The sequence below is a fragment of the Liolophura sinensis genome, chromosome 3, assembly GCF_032854445.1.
Source record: "Liolophura sinensis isolate JHLJ2023 chromosome 3, CUHK_Ljap_v2, whole genome shotgun sequence".
Classification (NCBI taxonomy): domain Eukaryota; kingdom Metazoa; phylum Mollusca; class Polyplacophora; order Chitonida; family Chitonidae; genus Liolophura; species Liolophura sinensis.
In genome coordinates, this window is record NC_088297.1 from 27,112,499 (window position 1) to 27,139,822 (window position 27,324).

The following is a 27,324-nucleotide window of genomic DNA, read 5'->3' on the forward strand; positions in this document are numbered from 1 at the left end:
CTTGAATTGATTTATGTGAAATAACATTTGAGGGAATTATGCGGACTGTAAAGACTGAATTTTTCAAAAATATACAATTTATATTGTCATAAGTGTGTGACAGGTGCGCGTTTTCTGACCTCTATTACAGAAGAGTTTCCCCTTGACCGTATGGTGGCCTCTTACTCTCGTTACACAAGTTGTTTACATTGCTGGACATCGCTAAGCGGTCTCCATCGAATAGGACTTGTACACAAGAATGATGACAGCACGGTGCTCCACAGTTGTCCTGAGGACAGGATTAAATGTTTGTCGACAAGACGTAAGTTCGTTGGTGTAAGAATTGATCTTCAAATTTCAGTGCAAGCTAATCAAATTTCAGTGCAAGCTAATCAAATTTCACAGCATGCAAATCAAATTGGGATCATTTGGCAAAACGGTAGTGGTATCTCAGGAGTCTTCCGTAGACAACACATAGTACTTCGTGCCAATACGCTACAGAGGCTAGGAAAGGTGATGGCCTCCAAATAGTTAGTCTGATTGCCATGACGTTAGGTTTGGCAAAATTTTTTTCGGCCAAGGATGGCCCTAAACCGATGTCAGAGGGCGGTCCATTTTAAAGCTGATACAGTTAGGCTACCCGCCCTTGTTAAATATGCCAAGGCCTGCAGTATGCTGGGTCATTTTGAGCACTACCGATGAATTTTGGGTTCACACGACCTTGGAAATAACTGATCGATGTTGTGCTTGCAGTAAATGATAGACATGAAGCCAAAGAACTTGTGTGATTGGAAGTTTCAGGCCGTGAAACCTCGTCTGATGGATAACTTTTGTCTCAAACACCGTGACAAACTGCCAAGGCAACTGCATCAGGCTTTTTAATTTACCATAGCTGTAGGTAGCTTTTAGCTAAATTACATTGTCTCAAAGTCATCCTTGATTCTCAATTGCCATTGGTTGCTGTGAGTTTAAGTCCATCTCATGCTGGCTTCCTCTCCGGCCATATGTGGGAAGTCTGCCAGCAACCTGTGGGTGGCCTTTGGGTTTCCCTGAGCCCTGTTTCCACTCACCATAATGCTGGCCACCATTGTATAAGTGAAATATTTTTGAGTATGGCGTAAAACACCAATCGAAGAAATAAATAAATAAATCAATCAATTGCCATTAGCTAATAAAGCATGTTAAAATGTTGACATACACTGGTAAGAGCCCATGCCCACACAGGGTACAGGAGATTTAAACCCTGCGCAGGTGAATTTACTATGCAGGGTTTTCTCTGTGACGCTAAATTTATACCCAGTGCAGTTAAATTACTAGGATGCTGACTTCATTTTTCTTTGTTGCGTGGCGTTGCATTCCATGGTGCGCCATTGTCACGTCACACCACTGTATCAGCACTATCTGAAATCGACATAGCTAGCAGGATTTTTTTTTTATCTCAGCTTTACACGAGATTATGCGAGATTGGCTTTCTATTTGATAATTATTGTAGGGACAAAATTGTTATTTGCATGTTGAGAAGGTTATGTAGTTATTTTAACTTGACTTAATACCTTCAAGTATCCTCTGAAGAAGGTTTGCCATTCAAATGGTACTGTATACCCACTTAGCCGATGAGGATTACATAAAACCGTTTGTCTAATTTCACCAAAAATTTACAAGATAAATTCAATAAACACACCGATAAGTTATGCCTGGTTATACTATAGTAGTTCCTGCTTATCACTCGAGAAATCCCAATGGTGAATGGAATGATTTTGCAGTGATTTCTTTAAAACATTGCTTGCCAGGATGAGAGCAACAATCAGGAACATTTTTCCTGCCCATTATGTATTTTCATTTGCCCAGTCCAAAGCAAGCTAATGTTAAGTTCCAGCACTGAAGTGTTTAGGTAACCCATCTGCCAAGATCACTGCATATGATACACAATATCTGAATCCTTTAAATATGTGGTCTGTTTGTAGGCTGAGACATTTGTGTACCGTTTGCATCCACTGGTACCTTTGTCTGATAACTCTTTAGATAATCGCAGTCAAACTTGGATTGAGGGTTTTTTTTTGAGCTATTTGCTGTGGGGTGCTATGTCTGCCCAATTGATCTCTTGATATGTCAGTTCCTGTTTCGAAAATGGCACCATTTTGAAAATATGTCACAACATTATTTGAGTACTGTAACCTATAGAACAGCTCAGAACACTGATGTGCACAGCGATGTTGTTTTGGAGGCTTATTGTAGGGTGAAGGTAGAAGCCTGAAGCACCAGGCGCAGAAGAAATTCATGCTTCAACAGTGAGTTGATGTGCCTAGACATGAAAGGTCTAAGACGGGTGTACACTGGTACATGTGTATCATCACATGTCGCTGTTGTGACAGTTGTGAGTACGACATAAAAGCCAGATGTCGTGGAATTAGCATTGGTATCTGTTTATGCAAGGAATGGGCTAAAAAGTGTCCTGAAGACCACAAAGCAAAGACCACAAGTGTAATTCACCTCACTTGACCCCATGAGATGAAAGTTTTGGCACATACTGTATGTGCGTACTGCCAGCTTGCTTATCAGAAGGTTCTGCACAGGAATTTTACTATGGACGTTGTTTCTGCCCAGAACTAGACCTTAACCAGTGTTGAGGTCTAGCCAATGTAGACCTTAACCAGTGTTAAGGTCTAGCCAATATAGACCTTAACCAGTGTTGAGGTCTAGCCAATGTAGGCCTTAACCAGTGTTGAGGTCTAGCCAATGTAGACCTTAACCAGTGTTGAAGTCTAGCCAATGTAGACCTTAACCAATGTTGAGGTCTAGCCAATGTAGACCTTAACCAGTGTTGAGGTCTAGCCAGTGTAGACCTTAACCAGCTGATTTCTTGGCTAGTGTGGACTAGTAGTAGTACACTGATGAGTAGGTTGAGAAATATTTTCATGCACCATAATCATGGCTACTATGGGTTGAGCTGCCGTGATTTGGCGTATGCAGATATTTTAAACCTACTTGGATTAGGATGAATGGCAGTGCCATGTAGATGCACTTGATTTTAAAAAAATCTGATATTTTATCTTTTAAAATTCTGATACTTATCTTTTAAAATTCTGATGTTTATTGTTAAAAAAATGCCTTGAATTTCAAATCAAAAACAAATTTCAAATTAAATTTTATTCAGAATCAATGTTTTAAAGCAAATACAAGCATTAGCTGTAAATAGGTTACGTATGCCAACTGAACAAAAGAAACCATACAGTTTGGTACAAACAAATTATATACAGAATGATTGTATTAGCCATGAGCAGCTACAGAACACAAAACAAATTTTTGTAGTATAAAAAAGTAATTATTTTTAAATAATTTATAAGTATATATTTCAGGTATAAGAACATATTTAACTATTTCAGCATATATAAAAACATTTAAGTAGTCGCAGAAATACATAGTCAATGCAAGATATGCATGAAACACATGTTTAAGAAAAGATGTAGTAAGTTCATAGCAGGTCTTCAGAAAGTGAACAGTGGAACGCTTCAGTGGCCTAATGGTTAAGGTGTCTGCCCTGAAGTGGGGAGACCAGAGATCAAACCTGGGTCAGGTCATACTAATGACTTTAAAAATGATACTTGTTTCTGCCCCGTTTGGCGATCAACACTCATATGACTGAGAGGTTAGAGCAAGAATACTGGTCTTGTTGGCTGGGTATCAGTATGATGTGACTGGTTGGGGTGTCATGTCTGGTGTCATTGGCATGACACTTCAGTGGCAGCAGTACCTTGGCAGCATGGGCTCATTCCGCCAAGAGAAGACACAGTATATATACACACACACACACACCTAATGACACCTCATCATCATATCACTTGTCATTTGTCAAGTACGACCTAAAAAACTCCACAGTGTACAATAACTAAAAGTTGACATAAAAACCACTTTAAAATTTCCAACTTGCATTTGAAATGTAGCAATCTGGCAAATTGTTTCGTTTTTGAGATCTGCCTCTCGGCCTTAATACACAAATCAGATGTACAAATCAGATGCACAAATCAGATACACAAATCAGATGCACAAATCAGATGCACAAATCAGGTACACAAATCAGATACACAAATCAGATACATGGGTGTCATGGACAACTTGACGTCAAAAATAACACTTAGTAGTTCTTGCATTCGAATGCTAAAGAAGTCAGTGTTTAGGAAATCTTGTGGCAAATTTCGTACACCAGAAGGTATTCCCTGAAATTTGCTAGGAATGGCACATATGAGATATTCATTGGACCATGTAATTGCCTTCATTGTCTGTACTTTAAGTGAATTGAGAATGTTGTCAACAGTCCTGTCACTACTAGAAATTGTGCTATCATGTGCATAGTTGTAGATTTGATGAACAGGAAGGCCGTTAATAAAAATATTAAACACAGGGGAGGACCCAATATAGACCCCTGGATTACTCCCTTGATGACGTCATGCCAGCCTCTGTATTACAAATCTCTGATTATAACTCTACGCTTCCGGTTTCTTAAGTAATCATAAAGCAATTCAGCAGAGTAGTCGTTAATACCATAGGATGAGAGTTTGCCGATTAGTAAGTCATGGGAAAAGGGAATCGAAAGCCTTGGATACCCTAAATGACCTCAAAATTCAACCACAAAAGAGCATTTTTGGAGGCAAATAAATGTCTGGTGCTAAAGTAACATTTTCCCAGCGGGATATCATCCTACCTCCCAACGATTCCTCAAAGCACCGTTCTAAAATCAATAAAACTATCAGAATCTGGTAAAAATGAACAACTTAGTCAAGGACAACATTTTAGGTCATTTACAGATCTATTAATACTGTTCCGACAGCTTCGCCTTTGTCTGGAACCTTTTTCCAGTCCTAAATACTTCTTCAAGGAAGTGTACGGCAACTAAATTTCTGATGAATTGCAGATATGAAGTTTAATATTTATGGCATCTAAATTTCTCATTGGCAGGAGACCTCGAATTAAATCCTTTGAACTTGTCCTACTAGGGATAAATTTTCTCAGTTTTTGATATTGTGTGAGGTGCAGTTAGCAGTCCCTTTGTGTGATGCAGCATTAAAATACAACCCGTCCTTAGACCAGATTTTTGATTACTGTCCTATTCCTCTCCTATTATGTGAGAGGATATATGTAAGACCTGAAAAGCAGTAAAAACATCAGTCTTGCTTGGTGGGGAACAAAGTACATGTTACCCTGTTGCTTCCAATTTTTGGGACACCAGGTCTGCTCTTCTTGGTCAATATATATGTAACTGTAGCAGGAATATTCAGTCGTTGATTTTTCACATGGATAGTCCATATAATAAATAAAATGTTCAGGGCTTTATGTTTAATGTCTTTCAGCAATATTTGTCCTAAAACTGAGAAGAAATCGGATAGCTGCACTGCTGGTTGTCTTCCATTCATGAACTTGAAAGCCATCTTATAACCAAAATGTGTTTGAATAAATGTGATATACCTGTAAAACTTGGTGTATTGTTTGTCTTCAGGACGTTGCCTGCAGCATGGCCTCCCAGTTGAGGCTCATTTCTCGGCTGCACAGTTTACCTATCAGACTCAGCAGAAGTACTTCATGTACCATGACACGAAATAATACCCAGAAGATACAGCTAGAAGAGAACATGTGGACCCATCAGCAGTCTTTAGTCCAGAGAATGACCCACTGTCACAGGGTAAGATTAAGTGTTCACTATATTGTGTATGTTTTCTTGAGCTGTGGACAAGACCACCCACCTCCTGGCACTTCACAGTGGCTGGTAGATGAAGAGGTCAGAGGTAACACGTACTAAGTATAGGGAACTACTGCACTTCTTCAACCTTTTTGCAAGTTTCCGAGGAGTTTATGAAACAGGTTCTGATTGCATTATTCTGTGTAGTCTGATAAATTTCTACTTTTTGTGAAGCCATGAAATCAGCCAACCCAGCCAATGTAGTTTTATCTCTGAAATCAAATTTACAATATGTATAACTGACACTGCAAATTGCTCTTTGGGAATTAGAGTAATTCAGAAAAGTGTGTATCCACCTAGATACAATAAAGATGGCTATATCTTACAATACAGGCTTATGTCTTTTAAATAACGAATGACAGCAACACCACTGACTCTTTCTACACCACTAGGTGTGTTAGGGCTCCTTCCGATCTCATTCACCTCCATAATGAGTTGTTCTAGCCATGACATGTTCAGCCATGGATGATATTCTGAGAACTATGCTGGATAATAACCAGAAATTACAGCAGGCATAACTGTACATGAATTGTAAGCTTAGACTTATACATTATGTTGTCGTAGACAGTATGTTTTCACCACCATGTGTGTGAGATGATGTGGTGTCAGTGTACAGTGACTGGGTGGGACATCATGTCTGGTGTCTGTATACATCAGTGTGGCATCAGTGTACATTGCCTTGGAATTGCATCAGTGCACCTTGCCCGGGAATGGCATCGGTGTACATTGCCTGGGAATGGCATCAGTGTACATTGCCTGTGAATGGCGTAAGTGTGTACACTGCCTGGGAATGGCGTCAGTGTGTACACTGCCTGGGAATGAGCATCAGTGTACATTGCATGGGAATTGCATCAGTATACATTGCCTGGGAATGGCATCAGTGTACATTGCCTGGGAATGGCATCAGTGTACATTGCCTGGGAATAGCATCAGTGTACATTGCCTGGGAATGGCATCAGTGTACATTGCCTGGGATGGGAATGCCATCAGTGTACATTGCCTGGGAATAGCATCAGTGTGTACACTGCCTGGGAATGGCATCAGTGTGTACACTGCATGGGAATGGCATCAGTGTACATTGCCTGGGATGGGCATGGCATCAGTGTACATTGCCTGGGATGGGCATGGCATAAGTGTACATTGCCTGGGATGGGAATGGCATCAGTGTACATTGCCTGGGAATGGCGTCAGTGTGTACATTGCCTGGGATTGGAATGGCATCAGTGTACATTGCCTGGGATTAGAATGGCATCAGTGTACATTGCCTGGGATTGGAATGGCATCAGTGTACATTGCCTGGGATGGGAATGGCATCAGTGTACATTGCCTGGGAATGGCGTCAGTGTGTACATTGCCTGGGATTGGAATGGCATCAGTGTACATTGCCTTGGAATGGCATCAGTGCTCATTGCCTGGTAATAGCATCAGTGTACTATGACACTATCTGTGTTTTGTTCTCAGTGTTACAGCTCTGGCACCCTCGTTAACACAGCTGGCAGTGGCGGACTTTTTGGCAGGATTAAAAAAGCGGTGGGCCTGAAGGAGAAAGCTACTTACAGATACCCCAGAACAGTATGTATGATTATATCACTTTTTTAGGCTTCTTTAGGTGATGCCAGTTTTATTCTATGTTTTTCATTTTCTTTGATCATGGTATTTTCATGATTTCTCGTGGTTTCACGCCTCAGTTACTGCTCTCATATCCCTCTCATAATCCCTCTCATAATCCCTGTCAGGTAACAAGGAAGGTATGTCAGAGTAGAATGTGAGAAACTTCACATACCAGTAGTGTTAGGGAAGAAAATGATGTAAGTAGGCATGTAACGATACTGTTCTGTCATGATACGATATGATATGCGATACAGGAGTCGCAATACAATATGATACATGATACAGGAGTCGTGATACGATACGTTCACAATACAGGGGTCGCAATACTACACGATACAGGAGTCACAATACTACACAATACAGGAGTTGCAATACGATACGTTCACGATACAGGAGTCACAATACTACATGATACAGGAGTCACAATACTACACGATACAGGAGTCGCAATACTACATGATACAGGAGTCCCAGTACTACACAATACAGGAGTCGCAATACAGTATGATACATGATACAGGAGTTGCGATACGATATGTTCACTATACAGGAGTCGCAATACTACACGATACAGGAGTCGCAATACTACACGATACAGGAGTCGCAATACGATACGTTCACGATACAAGAGTCACAATACTACACGATACAGGAGTCGCCATTCGATGCGTTCACGATACAGGAGTCGCAATACTACATGATACAGGAGTCGCCATACTACACCATACAGGAGTCGCCATTCGATACATTCACGATACAGGAGTCTCAATACTACACGATACAGGAGTCGCCATTCGATACGTTCACGATACAGGAGTCGGAATACTACACGATACAGGAGTCGCCATACGATACGTTCACGATATGTCCACTTTGTACAGTGCCTTGCCTGACTATTTCGCTGGAGAATATATTATTCAATTTTAACTAGGTGAAGCCCTGCATATTTCATTATTTGATTACTGAAGAAGGGAAAACAAATCACATGACAGCTGTATAAATTTTATGAATGAAAATATAATTTTATTATTTTATTTGAATCTCCAAAAATAAAACACTCCCACATTCTGGAGTTTCCATTCATCCACTGCTGATGTCAGAACATGTGCACTATTTATCCCTGTGTGTGATTCATGGAGAGGTCAGGTTAGAAGGACATAGTTCCCTATCGTCCAATCATTTTTAATGAAGTGGACTGTTATGGTGATGAAGCTTTCTGTGCCTCATGACGTCCATCCATCAGTGGTGAATGTAGGGTCTGTACTAAACAAAGTTGACATCTCGGTTTGACTAGGCGCGCTGTGTCCACTGTTATATCAGGGTGGCGCCTCTTAGGTGAGTACACATATTTGTGGTAGGTCCTGTATATTTGAAACCGATTTTCCATGTCTGACATGTAGTTACCAAGTGGCTGCCTGCCGGGAAAGCAAAATGCTTCCACACAGCAGATTTGTACTTCGCTCCGCTCACATGGCACGGGGTATTAAGTTCTTGACGCGACACCATTTTGGTTGTTGGTCTTTCAAGGAGACATAGTATGGGTCATTTGATTAGCTGTACTGCTGACCAAAAGCCAATCAGAGCAAGGCTTCCGGAAACTGGTTGACTTCCGCTGTAAGCCGGAGGCTGTTAGCCAGAGGCCAGTAGCCGGTAGTCAAAACACAGATTTAAACTCGGCAAACTAAAGGTTTGTGAGTTCATTCACATCTTTGCAAAATACGTTATACATAGATGTTGCACATCGGTACGCGTATTGTGGGGCAACAAATCGCGATTCACCGATACAGCAGTGTATCCTTACTTCGCTAGATGTAAATGAAGATTTCTGTTAAAGGCAAACAAAACAGTAAATTGAAGTACATTGTGTGTACGAGATGAAAGAACATTAAAAACTGTCCAGGAGAATGGTTGGATTTATGTTTTTTAATTGGTGTAACCTGCGTTTGAATTTTTTTCTTTTATGGCGGCATTTTCTGACCAAAATGAGACCAGTGAGGCCACATTTTGCCAATTAGCACACATTAGACTGCTACATTTCATCATTCAAAATTCATATACATACAGATCAATGAATGCATTTGCTGATTTGGAACAAATCATTTTGTGCAAAAAGTGTAGATGTGACGTAATTGATACGTTCTGGGTCACAACAGACCACAGTAGAATGGGATCGTTTTAGTAATGCAGTTTTAGCCAGTTAGAGAAATACTGGGAAATAGGAAGTGTTGGTCATGTACAACAGGTACAGTTGTCTCCCTTTATCGTTTACAGAAAATGGCAATGACTGGCTTCAAACTGTTCAGAAATTGTTCAGAACTGATTGATTATGAAGAGTTCTTTGAAGGTGAGTTACAGATAAGACTAGACTGAAATTCATGTGTATTTCATCTACTGTATTTCATCTACAAGTTTAGCTTGTTTCAAGTGACAGATTTCGATGGATTCTGACTGATCCATCCACACATAGAAGGCCACTGAAGAGTTCTTTTGCAAAGAGTTTAAGTAAATTATTATTACAGGCCATAAGACATAAGAGGCGATTAACCGGCCGATCGCCTGTCATTCTCCTAAACGTAAATTCAGGATCACTATGTAAATTCAGGATCACTATGTAAATTCTTGATCACCATGTAAATTCAGGATCACCATGTAAATTCAGGATCACTATGTAAATTCTTGATCACCATGTAAATTCAGGATCACCATGTAAATTCTTGATCACCATGTAAATTCTTGATCACCATGTAAATTCTCTATCACCATGTAAATTCTCTATCACCATGTAAATTCTCCATCACCATGTAAATTCAGGATCACCATGTAAATTCTCTATCACCATGTAAATTCAGGATCACCGTGTAAATTCTTGATCACCATGTAAATTCTTGATCATGTAAATTCTCTATCACCATGTAAATTCTTGATCACCATGTAAATTCAGGATCACCATCTAAATTCTTGATCACCATGTAAATTCTTGATCACCATGTAAATTCTCTATCACCATGTAAATTCAGGATCACCATGTAAATTCAGTATCACCATGTAAATTCTCTATCACCATGTAAATTCAGGATCACCATGTAAATTCTCTATCACCATGTAAATTCTTGATCACCATGTAAACCGCAGGGGATCGATAATTTCATGTGTTGTCAAGTACAGTGTGCTTTCAGTTGGTCACAATATATAAATTTGTTTTACTTAAAAGAAAATCCGGTCTTTACGCCGGTTTTAAAACATAACAGATTATCTGCATTGGCAACTGACATGAAAATGGCCGCTGTGAGTGTAGACTACTTATGTTTAATGTGACGTATGATTGGCTCAAGGAATATATCGTGAAAGTGTGAAATGTCTTGTTTGCATAATCCCAAATAAATGTTCTCACAGAGGAGTTTGTACACACACACACTGAAAGGCTGGAAACCGTTCATCAAAAGACTTTTACAAATGGCCATTCACGGAGGAGTCTGATGTCCTGAACCCTGATAGTGACAGCTACATAGATAAACTGCAGTGCAACAATATTCAGTGTTTGATTGGTACTTTACTCTGTTTTTCAAGAATTTTGCACCTATATGACAGCGACCAGCATTATAGTAGGAGGAAGTCAGGTTGAAAGCAATAATGTCATCCAGTCACCTGTTTATATCAGTGACATCATACACAGATATACAGAATAGCAAATGTAATTTAATGATTAATATTTTAATTAACACTATTTCCATGTTAAAATCAATGAAATAATATTATTAAAAACAGTAAAATATATGACAATTGTCTGTATGAGTTTTCATTCAGACGTGATCAAACCTGTAAGCTTCAAAATGAAGAAAACATATAGTTTGTAAAATATGGTAGCCCTTTATCTTTACATGGCAGTGTTGGTATATGTAACTTAAATTAATTCTCTCTGTACACAACTTCTCAGTTAGTTAAGTTAAGGTATGGGTTTGAGGTTCCCATACACCTTTCTAGAAGGTGACGTCTTCCAGATGACAGAGAAGCTGATGTATAGGATGCTCCAGGAAAAGTTGAGCCGAATCATGGGTGAGCGAATGAGGGGAGCAGTCCATCCTGCTGGATGTTGTAGGGGTGATCATGATGTTGATCTCCTGACTGAAAATCCAGGGCCACTTCATCCTTATGCCCAGGCCTGTAGTAAGAAAAATAAAGTCTCAAGGTGCATTTTGATTGGCCAAATTTTAGGCCAAATGCAGCTATAATCATTGTTGTTTTTTTTATTTTATTTTTTTTTTTTTTCAAAGATATAATTATCAATATATAAATAATACATCTAAAACGAGACTTTCAAGACTATATATATATATATCCTCCCTCATTATTAAGGCCACCCTATGTTCTTAGTTTCTACATCACTAAATTCCAGCTGCAGTTTGAAAGTGACAGCGTGGGACAGTTCACCAGCAACCTGTGAATGGCCGTGGGTTTCCCCCAGGCCCTGCCAGGTTTTGCCCTATTATAATGCTGGTTGCCATCATATAAGTGAAATATTCTTGAGTACGGTGTAGAACACCATTCAAATAAATAAATGGTTTATTTATTTGATTGGTGTTCTACAGGAAGTTTCAGTTTCTTTAGGTATATATATAGTAGAGGTGTTAAAAGCCTTGTCCTTGAGAAAAATGGTTGCTGAGACAACGGACTATGCAGCAACATAACAAAATCCTCCATTATCCACTCTTGTTAGAATTATAGTAAATGTCCATGTATGCGATTTATTTCTTTTTCACGCGAAGAGAAGACATCGATAGTTATGACAACACCAAGTCGTTGAGTTTATCTGATTTGATTTGATTGGTGTTTTAAGGTGTACTCAAGAATATTTCACTTATATGACAGCAGAGGTTACATAGGTGTGGATGATAGGACAGAAACATGATAAGAAATATTCGCTCTTGGCTGTGGACTATGACGGTAGATATTCCTTATTAATTCAGTCTTTTTTGTGTTTTTCTGTTTCAGTCTTTGACATGCCAGATACTTTCAACTCCTGGTTCCTTGTCATGGAACTCCATGTCTGGTAAGATCCATGTCCTGCTTCTAATGAAAAAATAAAGACTGACTTGTCATTTCTTTCCTGAGACAACACCTCTTTGCCCTCTGTATATGCTCCCTCATAAAAGAATAATGGCTGACTTGTCATTTCTTTCCTGAGACAACACCTCTTTGCCCTCTGTATATGCTCCCTCATGAAAGAATAATGGCTGACTTGTCATTTCTTTCCTGAGACAACACCTCTTTGCCCTCTGAATATGGTTCCACATAGAGCTAAGCATTCTTGCTGACAGTCAATGCCGTGTGTTGAAAGAAAAAAACTGTACCCAACTGTGATACAATGTAGAGAAGGTGTCATTTTCCAGTTGCTAACCACCTTGGTCATGAAGACCCCTGAGTCTCTCACCAGTGCGGTCGCTGTGAGTTCATCCAGCTCATACTGGCTTCCTCTCCGTCGGTACGTGGGAAGGTCTGCCAGCCACCTGCAGATGGTCGTGGGTTTCCCCCGGGCACTGCCCGGGTTTCCACCCACTATAATGCTGGCCGCCGTCGCATAAGTGAAATATTCTTGAGTACGGCGTAAAACACCAATCAAGTAAATAAATAAATACATGAAGACCCCCTGGAATTCATTAAAGATTTGCATCTTAAGGGCTGATGCCAGGCTTTCCTGCAGTCTGCTGACTAGCATATACTGAAAATCTTCAAGACTTCTGACCTCTAAGGCTCTTCTTTTCAGAGGAATTTATGCATACAACTACTTGTATTATGAAAATGTCACTAAAAATGATTTGTTTGTGTCATTATACGTGCAAGCTTCAGAAAACTGTGCAAATTATTTCTCTACTCTTTGCATTCCATAGTCCTCTCAGAATGTTTCAGTGATATTAGCCACACTGGTGATTGAAAAGTTGAAGACAGGGTAGTCACTGAAGCTGTGAGACAACCTACATACTGCATAGCCATTAGGGTAGTCACTGAAGCTGTGAGACAACCTACATACTGCATAGCAGTTAGGGTAGTCACTGAAGATGTGACACAACCTACATACTGCATAGCCATTAGGGTAGTCACTGCTGCTGTGACACAACCTACATACGGCATATCCATTAGGGTAGTCACTGAAGCTGTGAGACAACCTACATACTGCATGGCCATTAGGGTAATCACTGCTGCTGTGACACAACCTGCATACGGCATAGCCATTAGGGTAGTCACTGCTGCTGTGACACAACCTACATACTGCAAAGCCATTAGGGTAGTCACTGCTGTTGTGACACAACTTGCATACGGCGTAGCCATTAGGGTAGTCACTGCTGCTGTGAGACAACTTACATACTGCATAGCAATTAGGGTAGTCACTGCTGCTGTGACACAACCTGCATACGGCATAGCAATTAGGGTAGTCACTGCTGCTGTGACACAACCTACATACTGCAAAGCCATTAGGGTAGTCACTGCTGTTGTGACACAACTTGCATACGGCGTAGCCATTAGGGTAGTCACTGCTGCTGTGAGACAACTTACATACTGCATAGCCATTAGGGTAGTCACTGCTGCTGTGACACAACCTGCATACGGCATAGCCATTAGGGTAGTCACTGAAGCTGTGACTCAACCTACATACTGCATAGCCATTAGGGTAGTCACTGCTGCTGTGACACAACCTACATACTGCATAGCCATTAGGGTAGTCACTGAAGCTGTGACACAACCTACATACGGCATAGCCATTAGGGTAGTCACTGCTGCTGTGACACAACCTACATGCTGCATAGCCATTAGGGTAGTCACTGAAGCTGTGAGACAACCTACATACTGCATAGCAATTAGGGTAGTCACTGCTGCTGTGACACAACCTGCATACGGCATAGCCATTAGGGTAGTCACTGCTGCTGTGACACAACCTACATACTGCATAGCCATTAGGGTAGTCACTGCTGCTGTGACACAACCTACATACTGCATAGCCATTAGGGTAGTCACTGAAGCTGTGACACAACCTACATACTGCATAGCCATTAGGGTAGTCACTGCTGCTGTGACACAACCTGCATACTGCATAGCCATTAGGGTAGTCACTGCTGCTGTGACACAACCTACATACTGCATAGCCATTAGGGAAGTCACTGCTGCTGTGACACAACTTACATATTGCATAGCCATTAGGGTAGTCACTGCTGCTGTGACACAACTTACATACTGCAAAGCCATTAGGGTAGCCACTGCTGCTGTGACACAACATACATACTACATAGCCATTAGGGTAGTCACTGAAGCTGTGAGACAACCTACATACTGCATAGCCATTAGGGTAGTCACTGCTACTGTGACACAACCTGCATACGGCATAGCCATTAGGGTAGTCACTGCTGCTGTGACACAACCTACATACTGCATAGCCATTAGGGTAGTCACTGAAGCTGTGAGACAACTTACATACTGCATAGCCATTAGGGTAGTCACTGAAGCTGTGAGACAACCTACATACTGCATATCCATTAGGGTAGTCACTGCTGCTGTGACACAACCTACATGCTGCAAAGCCATTAGGGTAGTCACTGCTGCTGTGACACAACCTACAAACTGCATAGCAGTTAGGGTAGTCACTGCTGCTGTGACACAACCAACATATGGCATAGCCATTAGGGTAGTTACTGCTGCTGTGACACAACCTACATGCTGCATAGCAATTAGGGTAGTCACTGAAGCTGTGAGACAACCTACATACTGCATAGCCATTAGGGTAGTCACTGCTGCTGTGACACAACCTACATGCTGCATAGCCATTAGGGTAGTCACTGCTGCTGTGACACAACTTACATACTGCATAGCAATTAGGGTAGTCACTGCTGCTGTGACACAACCTACATGCTGCATAATGCCACTTCAGTGTTAAAGAGGATTAGTCCATTACCGCCCTTCATTTTGAAAAGTTGTTGTACTAGTGCAGTATTTGGGGGCACGGCTTGATATTTCATCTCACACCAGGCCATACCATGCAACATGATGGTCTAACTCGGTGTACTTTAATTCTTCAAACTTTTCACATGTTTCCCAGGTGTTTGTTCAAGCATATTCTGAAGGCATTATTCTGCATAGACTGAAATACTTTTTATTTACACTTTTTGTGATGCCCTGAAATTGGCCAAACCAACCAATGTAGGTTTGTTCCCAAAATCAAATTAAAAATGTTCCTAGATTGCTCTGAAAGTTGTTCTTTTAAATGTGGAAAGGTTGAGGACAAAGGGTAGTAAATCCTGAGGAAAGGATTTCTCTATACAAGTTTAAATTCACTCAGTCAGTAAACTGCCAGGTTAATTGGTTTTCTAAGGTATGCTGTTATTTCCTAACAACTGTTATCGATGAGCTACCCTGAGTATCCCATGACCCTTGTATGTGTGAAAAAGTAATAATATCGTTGTTTGACTTTGCTCAGGATGTACATGGTGCGACTGGCAGCAGAGGGAGCCGATGGGAAATATGTGAGGAACAGTCTGGTAGAAATGATGTGGAAAGATGTGGAAGAAAGAATCAAAATGATTGGGGTAATGTTCTAATGCTGCCTGTACATTGAGTGCCGATTCATTCAGGAGGTGGCTACAATGTACATGTTTACTTGGTCTTATCTCTCCATCATAGCTTCTTCTTGTAAAAATGTGAAGAAGTATCAGAACTGTCCTCCTATTGTAGAAGAGTTTCCTTTCCCGCGTCTTGAAATCGGAAACCTCCCATTAAACACAGAAAACATCCTCAAAGTAAGGTTTCCGCAACTGCCGCGATTAACTTTTCAACTCCTTTTCAATAGCACTCTGTGCGAGTCCAGCGTATATTGGGAGTCAGACAGGATTTGTCCTTATTGCTGACACATTAGCAGTTCTCACACACTAACTGGCTATATATCAAAATAAAGTACATCTTTTATGATTACCTGTATATAAATTTGCCCAGGGGTGATTTATGATTTATCCTGCCATTGATGGGTATAATACAAATAAACACATGGAGATTTCGAGCACTGTTGATTGTAAGTTGTCGCTTTAAACACAGTTTGACATTATCTGATGGTAAGTTCTGTTTATAGCCTTGTACTGGGTGGTCACACTCAATTTCCAGGGAGTTTTCTTCCAGAATTCCCATTCATCATAAAAAGATGATCATGAAACAATCAAGATGCAATTTTTGTGAAGTAAACCTTTATATACTAAATTCATTATGATTAAAGCTGAAGAAAACGTGAACTGCTGGTGGTAGGAGCATAGGCTGATGGCCCAGTCAAGCATGAGCTTGCATGTCTATTGCATTCAGGGACTGTCCATGTAATCCGCTGACCACCCCTGATGTTCTCCCCGCAGCGCCCAGTTCCATGAAATCATTTGCTTGATGTGCTTAGCCATTATTTTTTGTCTATGAGCTGTCTGATGATAAGAACCCATTATTTTTTTGTCTTTGAGCTAATGTCTTATGATAAGAACCCGTTATGTTTTGTCTATGAGCTGTCTGATGATAAGAACCCATTATTTTTTGTCTCTGAGCTAATGTCTGATGATAAGAACCCATTACTTTTGTCTTTGAGGTAATGTCTTATAAGAAGCCCATTATTTTTTTGTCTATGAGCTAATGTCTTATGATAACAACCCGTTATGTTTTGTCTATGAGCTGTCTGATGATAAGAACCCATTATTTTTTGTCTATGAGATAATGTCTTATGATAACAACCCGTTATTTTTTGTGTATGTGATAATGTCTTATGATAAGAACAAATATTTTTTGTCTATGAGCTGTCTGATGATAAGAACCCATTATTTTTTGTCTTTGAGCTAATGTCTTATGATAAGGACCCATTATTAAAGCTTGATGTGAAGGGATTCTTACAGTATTTATAGATGTGATTGAACTAGAAACATTCTCTTTTGAAGATTTTCAATTGTTTTTCATTGACAATAATAGCCATTTAATTTGCATGAAGTGGATCTCTTTAAATTTTTTTTTTAACAGCCTTTATAGATCATGATTAAAACAAAAAAAAAATCTCCTTCAGTTGTTTCAACAGGTATCCACCTAACCGATAAATATTAATATATATTATATAATATGTTGTTGTTGTTGTTGTACAGGGAGGAGCCCGTCGTAGTTACCTAAGAGACAGTCTAGAGAGCCTGGGTGGCCATTTCCGCATGAGTCTGTACGCCTATGATGAGGTATGTACTGTGTTATTTGATGTTGACTCTCCTTGCCGCTCAGAATAGCTCAATACATTATCACCCAGATAGATGCCACTAGTGTGCCTCGGGTGTGCCATAGGTGTGCCACTCAAACAGCTTAACGGCGTGCCGTTCATGGCAGAGTGGATCACTCTTCTATCTGAAGGCTGGCAGTGGCATGCCGCGGGGGTGCCATAGGTGTGCCACTCAAGCTGATTAACAGCGAGCCGCCCATGGCAGAGTGGATCACCCAGATAGAAGGCTGGCAGTGGCATGTCACTAGTGTATCTCAGGTGTGCCATAGGTGTGCAACTCAAACTGCTTAATGGCAAGCCGTCCATGGCAGAGTGGATCACCCAGATAGAAGGCTGGCAGCGGCATGCCACTAGTGTGCCTCAGGTGTGCCACTCAAACTGCTTAATGGCAAGCCGTCCATGGCAGAGTGGATCACCCAGATAGAAGGCTGGCAGTGGCATGTCACTAGTGTATCTCAGGTGTGCCATAGGTTTGCAACTCAAACTGATTAACGGCGAGCCGTCCAAGGCAGAGTGGATCACCCAGATAGAAGGCTGGCAGTGGCATGCCACTAGGGTGCCGCGGGGGTGCCATAGGTGTGCAACTCAAACTGCTTAATGGCAAGCCGTCCATGGCAGAGTGGATCACCCAGATAGAAGGCTGGCAGCGGCATGCCACTAGTGTGCCTCAGGTGTGCCACTCAAACTGCTTAATGGCAAGCCGTCCATGGCAGAGTGGATCACCCAGATAGAAGGCTGGCAGTGGCATGCCACTAGTGTGCCTCAGGTGTGCCACTCAAACTGCTTAATGGCAAGCCGTCCATGGCAGAGTGGATCACCCAGATAGAAGGCTCGTAGTGACATAGAGCCACTAGTGTGCCTCAGGTTTGCCACTCACACTGCTTAATGGCAGAGTGGATAAGAAGCTTGCCTCTCACACCAGACGCATGGGTTCATTCCCTTTACTCACCAGGAAGTTTAATGTACAATACTGCATTGTTTTCAGGGGTCTTCACAAAAATTCCAAGGTTGCCACCGTCATGGATAAAGTTTAAAGTGATGAATTGTCATGAAGAATTAATGTATTTTGAAAATGAGGAGGTCCTTTTTGTTTGTGAATGTGGACATGTAGGCCCTATACCAGTGTGTTCCATTACCACAGTGTAATCTACTTGTAAAACAGTTTCATTATTGAAAAGGTATAAGTGAAATATTGTTCAATACTGCATAAAACACTAATCAAAAAAATAAATAAATCAAAACTGGTTTCAGGTTTTGTTTCCATTTAAGTCATGAATTTTAGTCAGATTTCATCTCGAAAGAGTCATGCATTTTTGGTTTGAAATGCCTGTGGCAACCTTGCAGTTGATAGTTGATGTGTTTCCCTTGTGTGATAATGTTTGCAGGAGACTGTTTCTCTTTATCTAATACTGTGAAGGACTTAATTTTGGAGTGGAACTAATTTTCACGGATTTCGTGGTCAATAATTTACTGTGAGAATTAATTCCAGCGAAAAAAATATCCAATATTGAATCATATACTACAGGTAGTAGTAATAATGAAGTGAAACGTTTGCCAGGGTGACGGGAGAATGCCCGATGGGCCAGCTAAATTTTTTGACAGCAGGGAAGGGAAATTACGGTTTAAATACATGTATATACAAACTCTGGTGCTAAGGCTTGGTGAATATAAAACAAAGTGGGAGCTTATTCATCTTTAGTTTGATCAATTTTCGCTATGTAAAGTGAAAGAAAAGTAGATACCAGCACGTGCTGGCTTTTAATGAATGTCGCTCTGATACACACTATGCCATTGGCTGTGTCTCTCCTATGGTCCAATGAGTGAGCTTCTAACAAACTGTGAAGTGTGTACAACCACACAATGGCCGTTTGACAGTTACGTTAATGTTTGTGGTTTCTGACCTGCTACAGAGGACGATTAAAACTGAAAACAATGCAAAACTTACCGTGTTGCTAGATAAAGAATGAGTGACTTGCACCGATAATGGTGAATTTGTATGTTTTGCATTAAACTGCTCAAAAAGTGACTGGTCACTTTGCCAGGTGTTCAAAAGTACTCATCAGCAGTTCGAAAAGAAGTGACACCTGTTTGAGTACTGCTCATGGTGGGCGCGAAACTAATCTTCTTACGTAGTGATAATAGATCCCCCATTGTTTTAACCTCTGATCCAGATCATGAGGATTGGCGACACCGCAGGAAACAAAGGAGGATTAAAGCCACCCATGATGATACCTGTTTGAATAATTTCGACCATATTGTATCTTGGAAAATTTTAAGGTTTTAAGATTGTTTTTCAGTATTTTAAATACACGAAAATTATTTCCCACGAACTTATTTTTGGAGAAAATCCGCCAAAATAAATTCCAGCGAATAATAAGTACTTTATAGTATGACAACTTACCGGTTTCATGCGTCTATCAATGTGAAAACCATTACACGAGTGAAAAATTCTTGAGTATGGCTTTAAGCTTCAAATTAATAAATGAGAAAAAAAAAAAGAAAAACTTGTTACCAGAATAAAAGAAAAATGTGATATGCCTCGTACTGGTAATCATTCGATCCATCATTTGAGGAATCGGGTGTGAAGGCCAGTTTCCCTGTTAAATTGACAGTAATTAGCAGAATAACTTATTCCTGTCATCGCGGATTATTCTTTTTGCTTGAATCGCTACTAGAACCGCGACTGTACTAAGCAGTTTCCACCACTCATAACCTGGCCACCTTCATATACATGCTACCGATAAGCTATATATATGCTTGTACCTATTCCAGGGCCTATTGTCTCATGACCGTGTGTTGGCGGGCGCTCTTTGGAGGATATTTTTTGAGAAGGCAGATACAGATCCAGGTTCCCTGGCTCGCATGGTGGAATATGTTCGACAACAGGTACGTTACTGTGTTACCTTAAATTTGAGTGTTAGTACTGATCAGTGGTTACATTTGTTCCTGCATGGTCAGAGTGAAAAGAAAAGATTTATTTATTTATTTATTTATTTGATTGGTGTTTTATGCCATACTCAAGAATATTTCACTTATACGACAGCAGCCAGCATTATAGTGGGAGGAAACCGGGTAGAGCCTGGTTGAAACCCATGACCATCTGCAGGTTGCTGCCAGACCTTCGAAAAGAAAAGACAACAATAGACTAAATATACATGTATGTATACATCTATTAAGTGGTTTAATAAGCATAAAGTTTTGTCTTTGTGATGTTACTTAACTGAGATATCAGAGTTGAAAATATAAACATGGCTCACATTGAGAAAATTGGAAGCGCTGCCATGTTATCAGTTCTGATCAGGCGGGCGCAAGTTATTGGTATAACCTCTTACCTCGCCGTTTTCTCCCACCACAATGCTGGTCGGTGTCATATAAGTGAAATATTCTTGAGTATGCGTAAAACACCCATCAAATAAATAAATTAGTCTTACTTCCCCCGAACCCAGGTTTGCCTTCTAGCCATTTGTGCATGGGGTACAGGGGTATGACATTGTGTTCCTAGTTGTTTAATATGGCCTAGTAATTGATTCATTAAGTTAACAAGCACATCAAGGAAAAATGGGTGTGACCATTTAAGGTTGCTTCTTTCTGCAGAATAATGGTTATATGATTTGTTGTCTTTTCTTTTAATGATACCCAGTAGTCAAAGTAGGACTTGCCTATTACAAACCTAACATTGGTATTTTTCAGATACGACAATAGCTAATTGTGTGATCGTTTCAGATGTATTAAAAATTCTGCAGTATCAGACATAGTATGCTCAGTGCTTGATTTATTTATTTATTTATTTTGATTGGTGTTTTATGCCGTAATCAAGGATATTTCACTTATACCATGGCGGCCAGCCTTATGGTCGGAGGAAACCGGGCAGAGGCCGGGCAAAACCCACAACCATCCGCAGGTTGCTGGCAGACCTTATCACATAGGAAGGAAGAGGAAGCCAGCATCAGCTGTACTTGAACTCACAGCGACGACAATGGTGAGAGGCTTGTGGGTCATTTACACTGTGCTAGCACATTAACCAACTGAGCCACAGAGGCCCCCTCAGTGCTTGAAAAACAAAATTTTGTAATGATTTATAAAGGATACACAATGAGTGACGCATTATATCAGTTTTATTGAACAAGTGGTGTGATTTTCATTTGATGCAAATGAAACTTACATTACGAGTTTAATAAGTTTGATTTAACATGTGAGGAATTGCATGTCCTATTTATCCCATAATATATTTTGATCGGACTTAGAAGGTTGATATAGAAGACAGTGTGTGTTTGTTTTGACAAGTATGTAAATGAGATGCGTACTGATATTGATATATGTGAAACGGTTGGAACTGAACCACGCATTCAACAAAATTGCGGAAATCTGTGATTTCTGTGAACAGAAAACATAACGCAGTCCACCAGTGAGCTGTAATTTTTTTTGAAAATATCAGTGTTTATAACTGTTCATATTGTCGAAACATTTGGCTCCAAAATTGTGACCTAGATCCAGGTCATATCTCTGTGACGTCATGCGATAACTTGCAGTGTGCGAGGAGCGGTGTTCTCGAAAATCATACTGAGTGAAATATTCGAATATAGGCTTTTAATGCAAACACTTTGTTGCTTTTACTGACCATTATAGAACTTGGAGAATGCAACAAAACAGTGTCTATGATGCTTCAAAGGGCTTGGTTTTAGTTCTGTTTTGGACTTTCCATATGACAGTAGACGTGATGTTGAATCTGAGGGTCACAGTGAGAACAGTTATCGTGTTCGATGTGGCAAATAGAATGGACTAAATCTAAGAATAATGTTGAGGTACATCAGTTGCTCACCAGTTCATACACACAAGACAACTCTTAACAAAGTTAAGTTCGTAGGTTTTTAATTTGGTGCACATCTGATACGAGGCATGTTGCTGTCATTGTTGACGGTTGAACTTAGGTTCAAGTGAAAGACAGCACCTGACTAATGTTTACATCCACTAATTAAGAGACTGTCATTCAAAGTGTCTTAGAGCGGCAGGCATTAAATATTTGTTTAGATTTTTTTCAACCCAGTAAAAGTTTAGTGAAACTTTGTCTTGTCATAGCTTCAGTGCGTCTCCATTATCGACTGCAAGGTGATTATTGACAGTTTACTCTAGCTGTCTAACATCAAAGGTATTTCCGGTATAATAGCCTAAGCAGTAAGGTTTGACAGGTTAAAGTTGTGGACTTCGGCGATAAAGGACCAAGTGATAAATAGCTTTCAGGAAAATTGAACATATTGGAAGGAGATTTCTTGCACTGCTTGAACTGTGGCCTACTGTATCATTTATACAGTTTGCGAGTAGCCTGCAGATGCAGGGCCTGGGTATCCCTGGTTCAGGTGGTAGCCTCCGGAGGGGTTCTGGTACCCGGAATTCTGATTCCTGTTGAATGTTTACAAAATGACAGCGGGATTGTTATACAGTTGGATTCATGCTTAACAAATGGACACAAATGGAAATAAATCTAAGCACCACTGTCACTGGATTTTATGCTTTAATTTTGTAGCAGTGGCTTCTAAGATGAGAGCAGTGCTGACCTAGTTATCGCGGACATAAGAGAAAGCAAGTCGACTTAAACAGGGCGTGTCAATTATTCACTGTATTTTATAAAAGAGAACTGATTAAAACATCCCTTGTATGCGACAATGACCAAGGGCAAAATTTAAATTCTTCAGTTCTAATAAATTCAGAGAAAAAATATTATATCATAAGATTTAATTCATTGAAGCAATGTCGAGTGAGATGCCTTCTCATTATGATAAACGTTCGCCGTCCCTAAATGAATTTTTTTACTGACACTGACATTTGGTATTTAGCAGCTGAATGCTGACTGTATGCTAACATGAATGACAAAAATGTATTTGTATAATTTGAACAGCGCATCTAAGTAGGTTTAAGGTCTACTGGGGAGATGAATGTGATCTGAGCCGAGACGGTATGCTGCTGTCTGACATAATTTGTGATACCGTCGTTGAATATTACACGGTTTGTAAATCAACTGATTTTACGTCTGTGGTGCTCCGTAAATGATAGACTTGTCCCACAACACTGTAAAATGGCTCTTCGGCTGCACGTAAATAAATGGTTGTAAACGATCTCAAAATTGTGTCATATGAAGTAGTTCTGTGTTATCAGGTGCCACTTCATGGAGTGAATCGGTAAAGTCTATGTCACAGCCTAGGCCTCGCAATCTGATAGCAACGTGTTTGATTAGCTAAAATTCTCAAGATGGCTACCTTGATTCACACAAGCCATTTTTGCAGTATTGTCATTTTGTTCTACAATTTTTTTCAGTGAGATCTCATTAAAGTGATAAAGTATGATACTTTTTAGAAAGCTTGAGAATCCTGTTTTCGGTTGAAATATGTTTTGGTCAGGTAGTGCGTTGTCATTTAACTGTTCATGAGTGCCATTACCTTGTTTAGGCTTACAGCGTCAAGCGCTTCACCTCCTTTCACCAACCATTGCTGGTTTTTCACATTTCATGAAGATAAAATTTTTGCCTATCCAGTGTCCCAAAAAACTACCAACCTATTGGTAACAAGAACCTGCTGTCCCCATGCATTAAGTGATCGCTAGTCTGGCTTTTTTTGTTCCAAGCCAACAAACAATGGAAGTAGTCTGTGGTGCATTTTCATTGGATAAGCTTGTCAATGAAAGTTCAGATGACCAATCAAAAGTTTGGGTTATTTATGTAAGGTGTAAAATATTGAAAATTTACATCAGTGTTGTGACTGACATGAGCAAATTTTGGGGTAAATTTAGTTATTTCAATGGAGCTTAACATCAATTCTTTAACCATTTTACTCATTTGCAAGATGTTTATTCAGGCAAATCATGAGGACATTATTCTGTGTAGACTGATAAATTTATACTTTTTGTGACGCCCAGAAATTGGCCAATCCAAAATTGCACTGAAAGTTGCTCTTTCATGTGCTAAAAGGTTGAGGAATTACAGTGTATGATATTTCACGTAAACCCCGTGGGAAAGCCACAACCATCCGCAGGTTGCTGACAGACCTTCCCATATACCACCAAAGAAAAAGCCAGCATGAGCTGGACTTGAACTCGCAGCAACCAAAATTGTTTATGTCTCACCTTGGAATTAGGTGTGCTTGACATAGTCAGGTCTGTTTGTATTTAGCCTTGAGGTTTTTGCCTAAAAAACGAATTTAAAGTGTGTAATATTACTGATGTTCTCTGGTTTTGCTTTTGTCTTTTCCAGATTCATGCTTTAGACAGTGCTGACTCAGAGAGATTACTATGCCACGGTGATGTCAGGTTTTTACCGCTGTCTGTGGAGAAGGGAGTGATGTCACAGAACAGACGAAACTCAACCCAATAATGACAGCGTATGGGCTAGTCATAGCCAGATGTTTGCTTTGTTTAATATATTAGAATCTTGTATGGATCACATCTTGTATGGATCACATCTAGTATGGATCACATCTTGTATGGATCACATATTGTTTGGATCACATCTTGTATGGATCACATCTAGTATGGATCACATCTTGTATGGATCACATCTTGTATGGATCACATCTTGTATGGATCACATCTAGTATGGATCACATCTTGTATGGATCACATCTTGTATGGATCACATCTAGTATGGATCACATCTTGTATGGATCACATCTTGTACGGATCACATCTAGTATGGATCACATCTTGTATGGATCACATCTGGTATGGATCACATCTTGTATGGATCACATCTTGTATGGATCACATCTTGTATGGATCACATCTAGTATGGATCACATCTTGTATGGATCACATCTTGTATGGATCAGAATTCATGCATTCAGATTTTTTTTTTACCGTAAATATTCACCTTGCGTTTTAACCCCCTAACCCCCTGTTTTTTTTTTTTACAGAGAAAACTATCAGTTATAAAGTTTACGGCCTCAGCACGCCCACTTTCTTCAAAACTTTTTGTGAAGTTCTTCATAACATTTTGTATATAGTATGAATTCTACTGTATGCAGTGCCCTAGAGTTTGGCCTAAATAATTCCAGGTGTATCTATGGCTTTTGTCTCAGTCTGTAACCAGGGGCTAAGTTTAGAGGTCTCAGATGCATAAAGATGAAAAAATATAGGAGAGTTAAGCAGAAGAGGTATTACACTTGTTCTGTGTTAAGTGAAAGAAAGCTAAAATATGAAATAAGGTTCATCATATAGACAACTGAAAACTGTGCGTTAAAAGCATTGCGATATTGGAATACTACAGTGGGATTTATGAGCCATACTGAAGGTATCTAGGAACTCTGACGTCACATCATCTTTTTTTCCTGATGTTCACCGGAAGGAGGGAACATTATTTCAGTAATCGTTTACTTATGGGTAAAAAGAGTTTTTCCAAGTTTGATGATTAGAGTTGGAAAGACTTCCTGCGACGTCAGAGTTCCTTAACTGTGATAATATGGTGTATAAGATCACCTTAGAATTTCAGTGTTTGAACGCCTTCAACTCCTTTCACAAAATTCTAAAACAATAAGTGAAAATATGTATGCATAGTTTTAAGTGGTCTATTTACTGATGCCTAACTTCGATATTTAGAGTATTTTCCTTTAAAAGTATCAATATGCAAGTGAAAAGAACTCTACACCTTCCAGAGTCAGATTGAATGTGGCGATAAACAGTTAAAACTCAGGACTGGCTTTTAGGAGTAAAGACAAAGAATCCAGCTGTGTTCTTGAACGTGCATACACGTATTTTTTAATGATGCTGTTACCACGTAAATTAAATGTCAACAGCAGATGTAATATATGTAACTTGTGTAAGTCAGTTTTTTTTTGTGTGCTGTGAAGGCAGCATTTTTTTGAGAGAGGGGGAAAGAAAGCGACAGAAATTGTATGATATGTCAATCAGATTTAAGGTTAATGTAAAAGTAGTTGGTGAGAAATGGAACTAAATGTTTTGCCGACATTTTTGTAGTCCTAAAGCTAAGGGAATAGATTGTTAAAGATGGTCGCATTTCAAGAAATTTGTATTTTGAGATTAGTTCATGTTTTTCCCAGTAGAGATAACACATGTAGTTTTTTGACAGGCTGTCAAAATATAAAATTGAAGAATAGTGATTTTCTCTGGTTCACGCTCATATTAAACGACCCTTCGGTTTAACACCCTGTCTTTTAACATGAACAATTCACGTAATAAGTGGCTGAGGGCCAGACTACATGGAACCTCGCTCGGTCGATTGTTCGTGGGATGTCTCAGTTTGTGAGGATTTGGCCTAGTTTTGTGGAGGAATAGATAACTTTAGTTCTTTTAACTAAAACACTCTTTCAACGAAAAGAAAAAGCAATCTGGCGACCTTTTAGTTTACAGGATTCCCTTTCATTACTCTTGGGTGTTCTTGGTAATAGACTAAACAATTAGCGTCACCCGACGTCAGGGTGGGTGAACCAGCGTTGAGCTCTAGTGCGATTGAAGTGATCTGCAGATTACGTCACTCCGGGAGAAAAGTGACGTCACTCGAGGAATTGTTAGGAAATTTTGTTTCTGTAAGCACTTGGTGTAGTAGAGTTAATTGAAGATCTGGGAAACTTCATGCATCGTATATGAATGAACGCATGTTGTGCTGGACAGGATATCTTTCTATTTCCATTCGTCAATAGAGCAATCTTAAATAGGAAAGTGGCATGTTTTCGCTATGTTGCGAAACTTGGGTGATGAAGTTCTTGCACTTTATTGGTTCATTAAATAGGGGGGGGGGGGG

The 27,324-nt window shown here is 39.9% G+C and overlaps 1 protein-coding gene across 1 annotated transcript; it reads left to right on the forward strand.

Annotated features, from left to right (window-relative positions):
* Window positions 1–130: 130 nt before the first annotated feature.
* LOC135463825 (ubiquinol-cytochrome-c reductase complex assembly factor 1-like) lies at window positions 131–25,050 on the forward strand. Its single transcript, XM_064741271.1, has 9 exons — window positions 131–301; window positions 5,471–5,653; window positions 7,172–7,282; window positions 9,593–9,665; window positions 12,311–12,368; window positions 15,783–15,891; window positions 17,461–17,544; window positions 20,355–20,468; window positions 24,823–25,050. Exons 1-9 carry the CDS (start codon window positions 239–241, stop codon window positions 24,940–24,942), a joined length of 915 nt encoding a protein of 304 aa, XP_064597341.1. The 5' UTR covers window positions 131–238; the 3' UTR covers window positions 24,943–25,050.
* The last annotated feature ends 2,274 nt before the right edge of the window (window positions 25,051–27,324 follow it).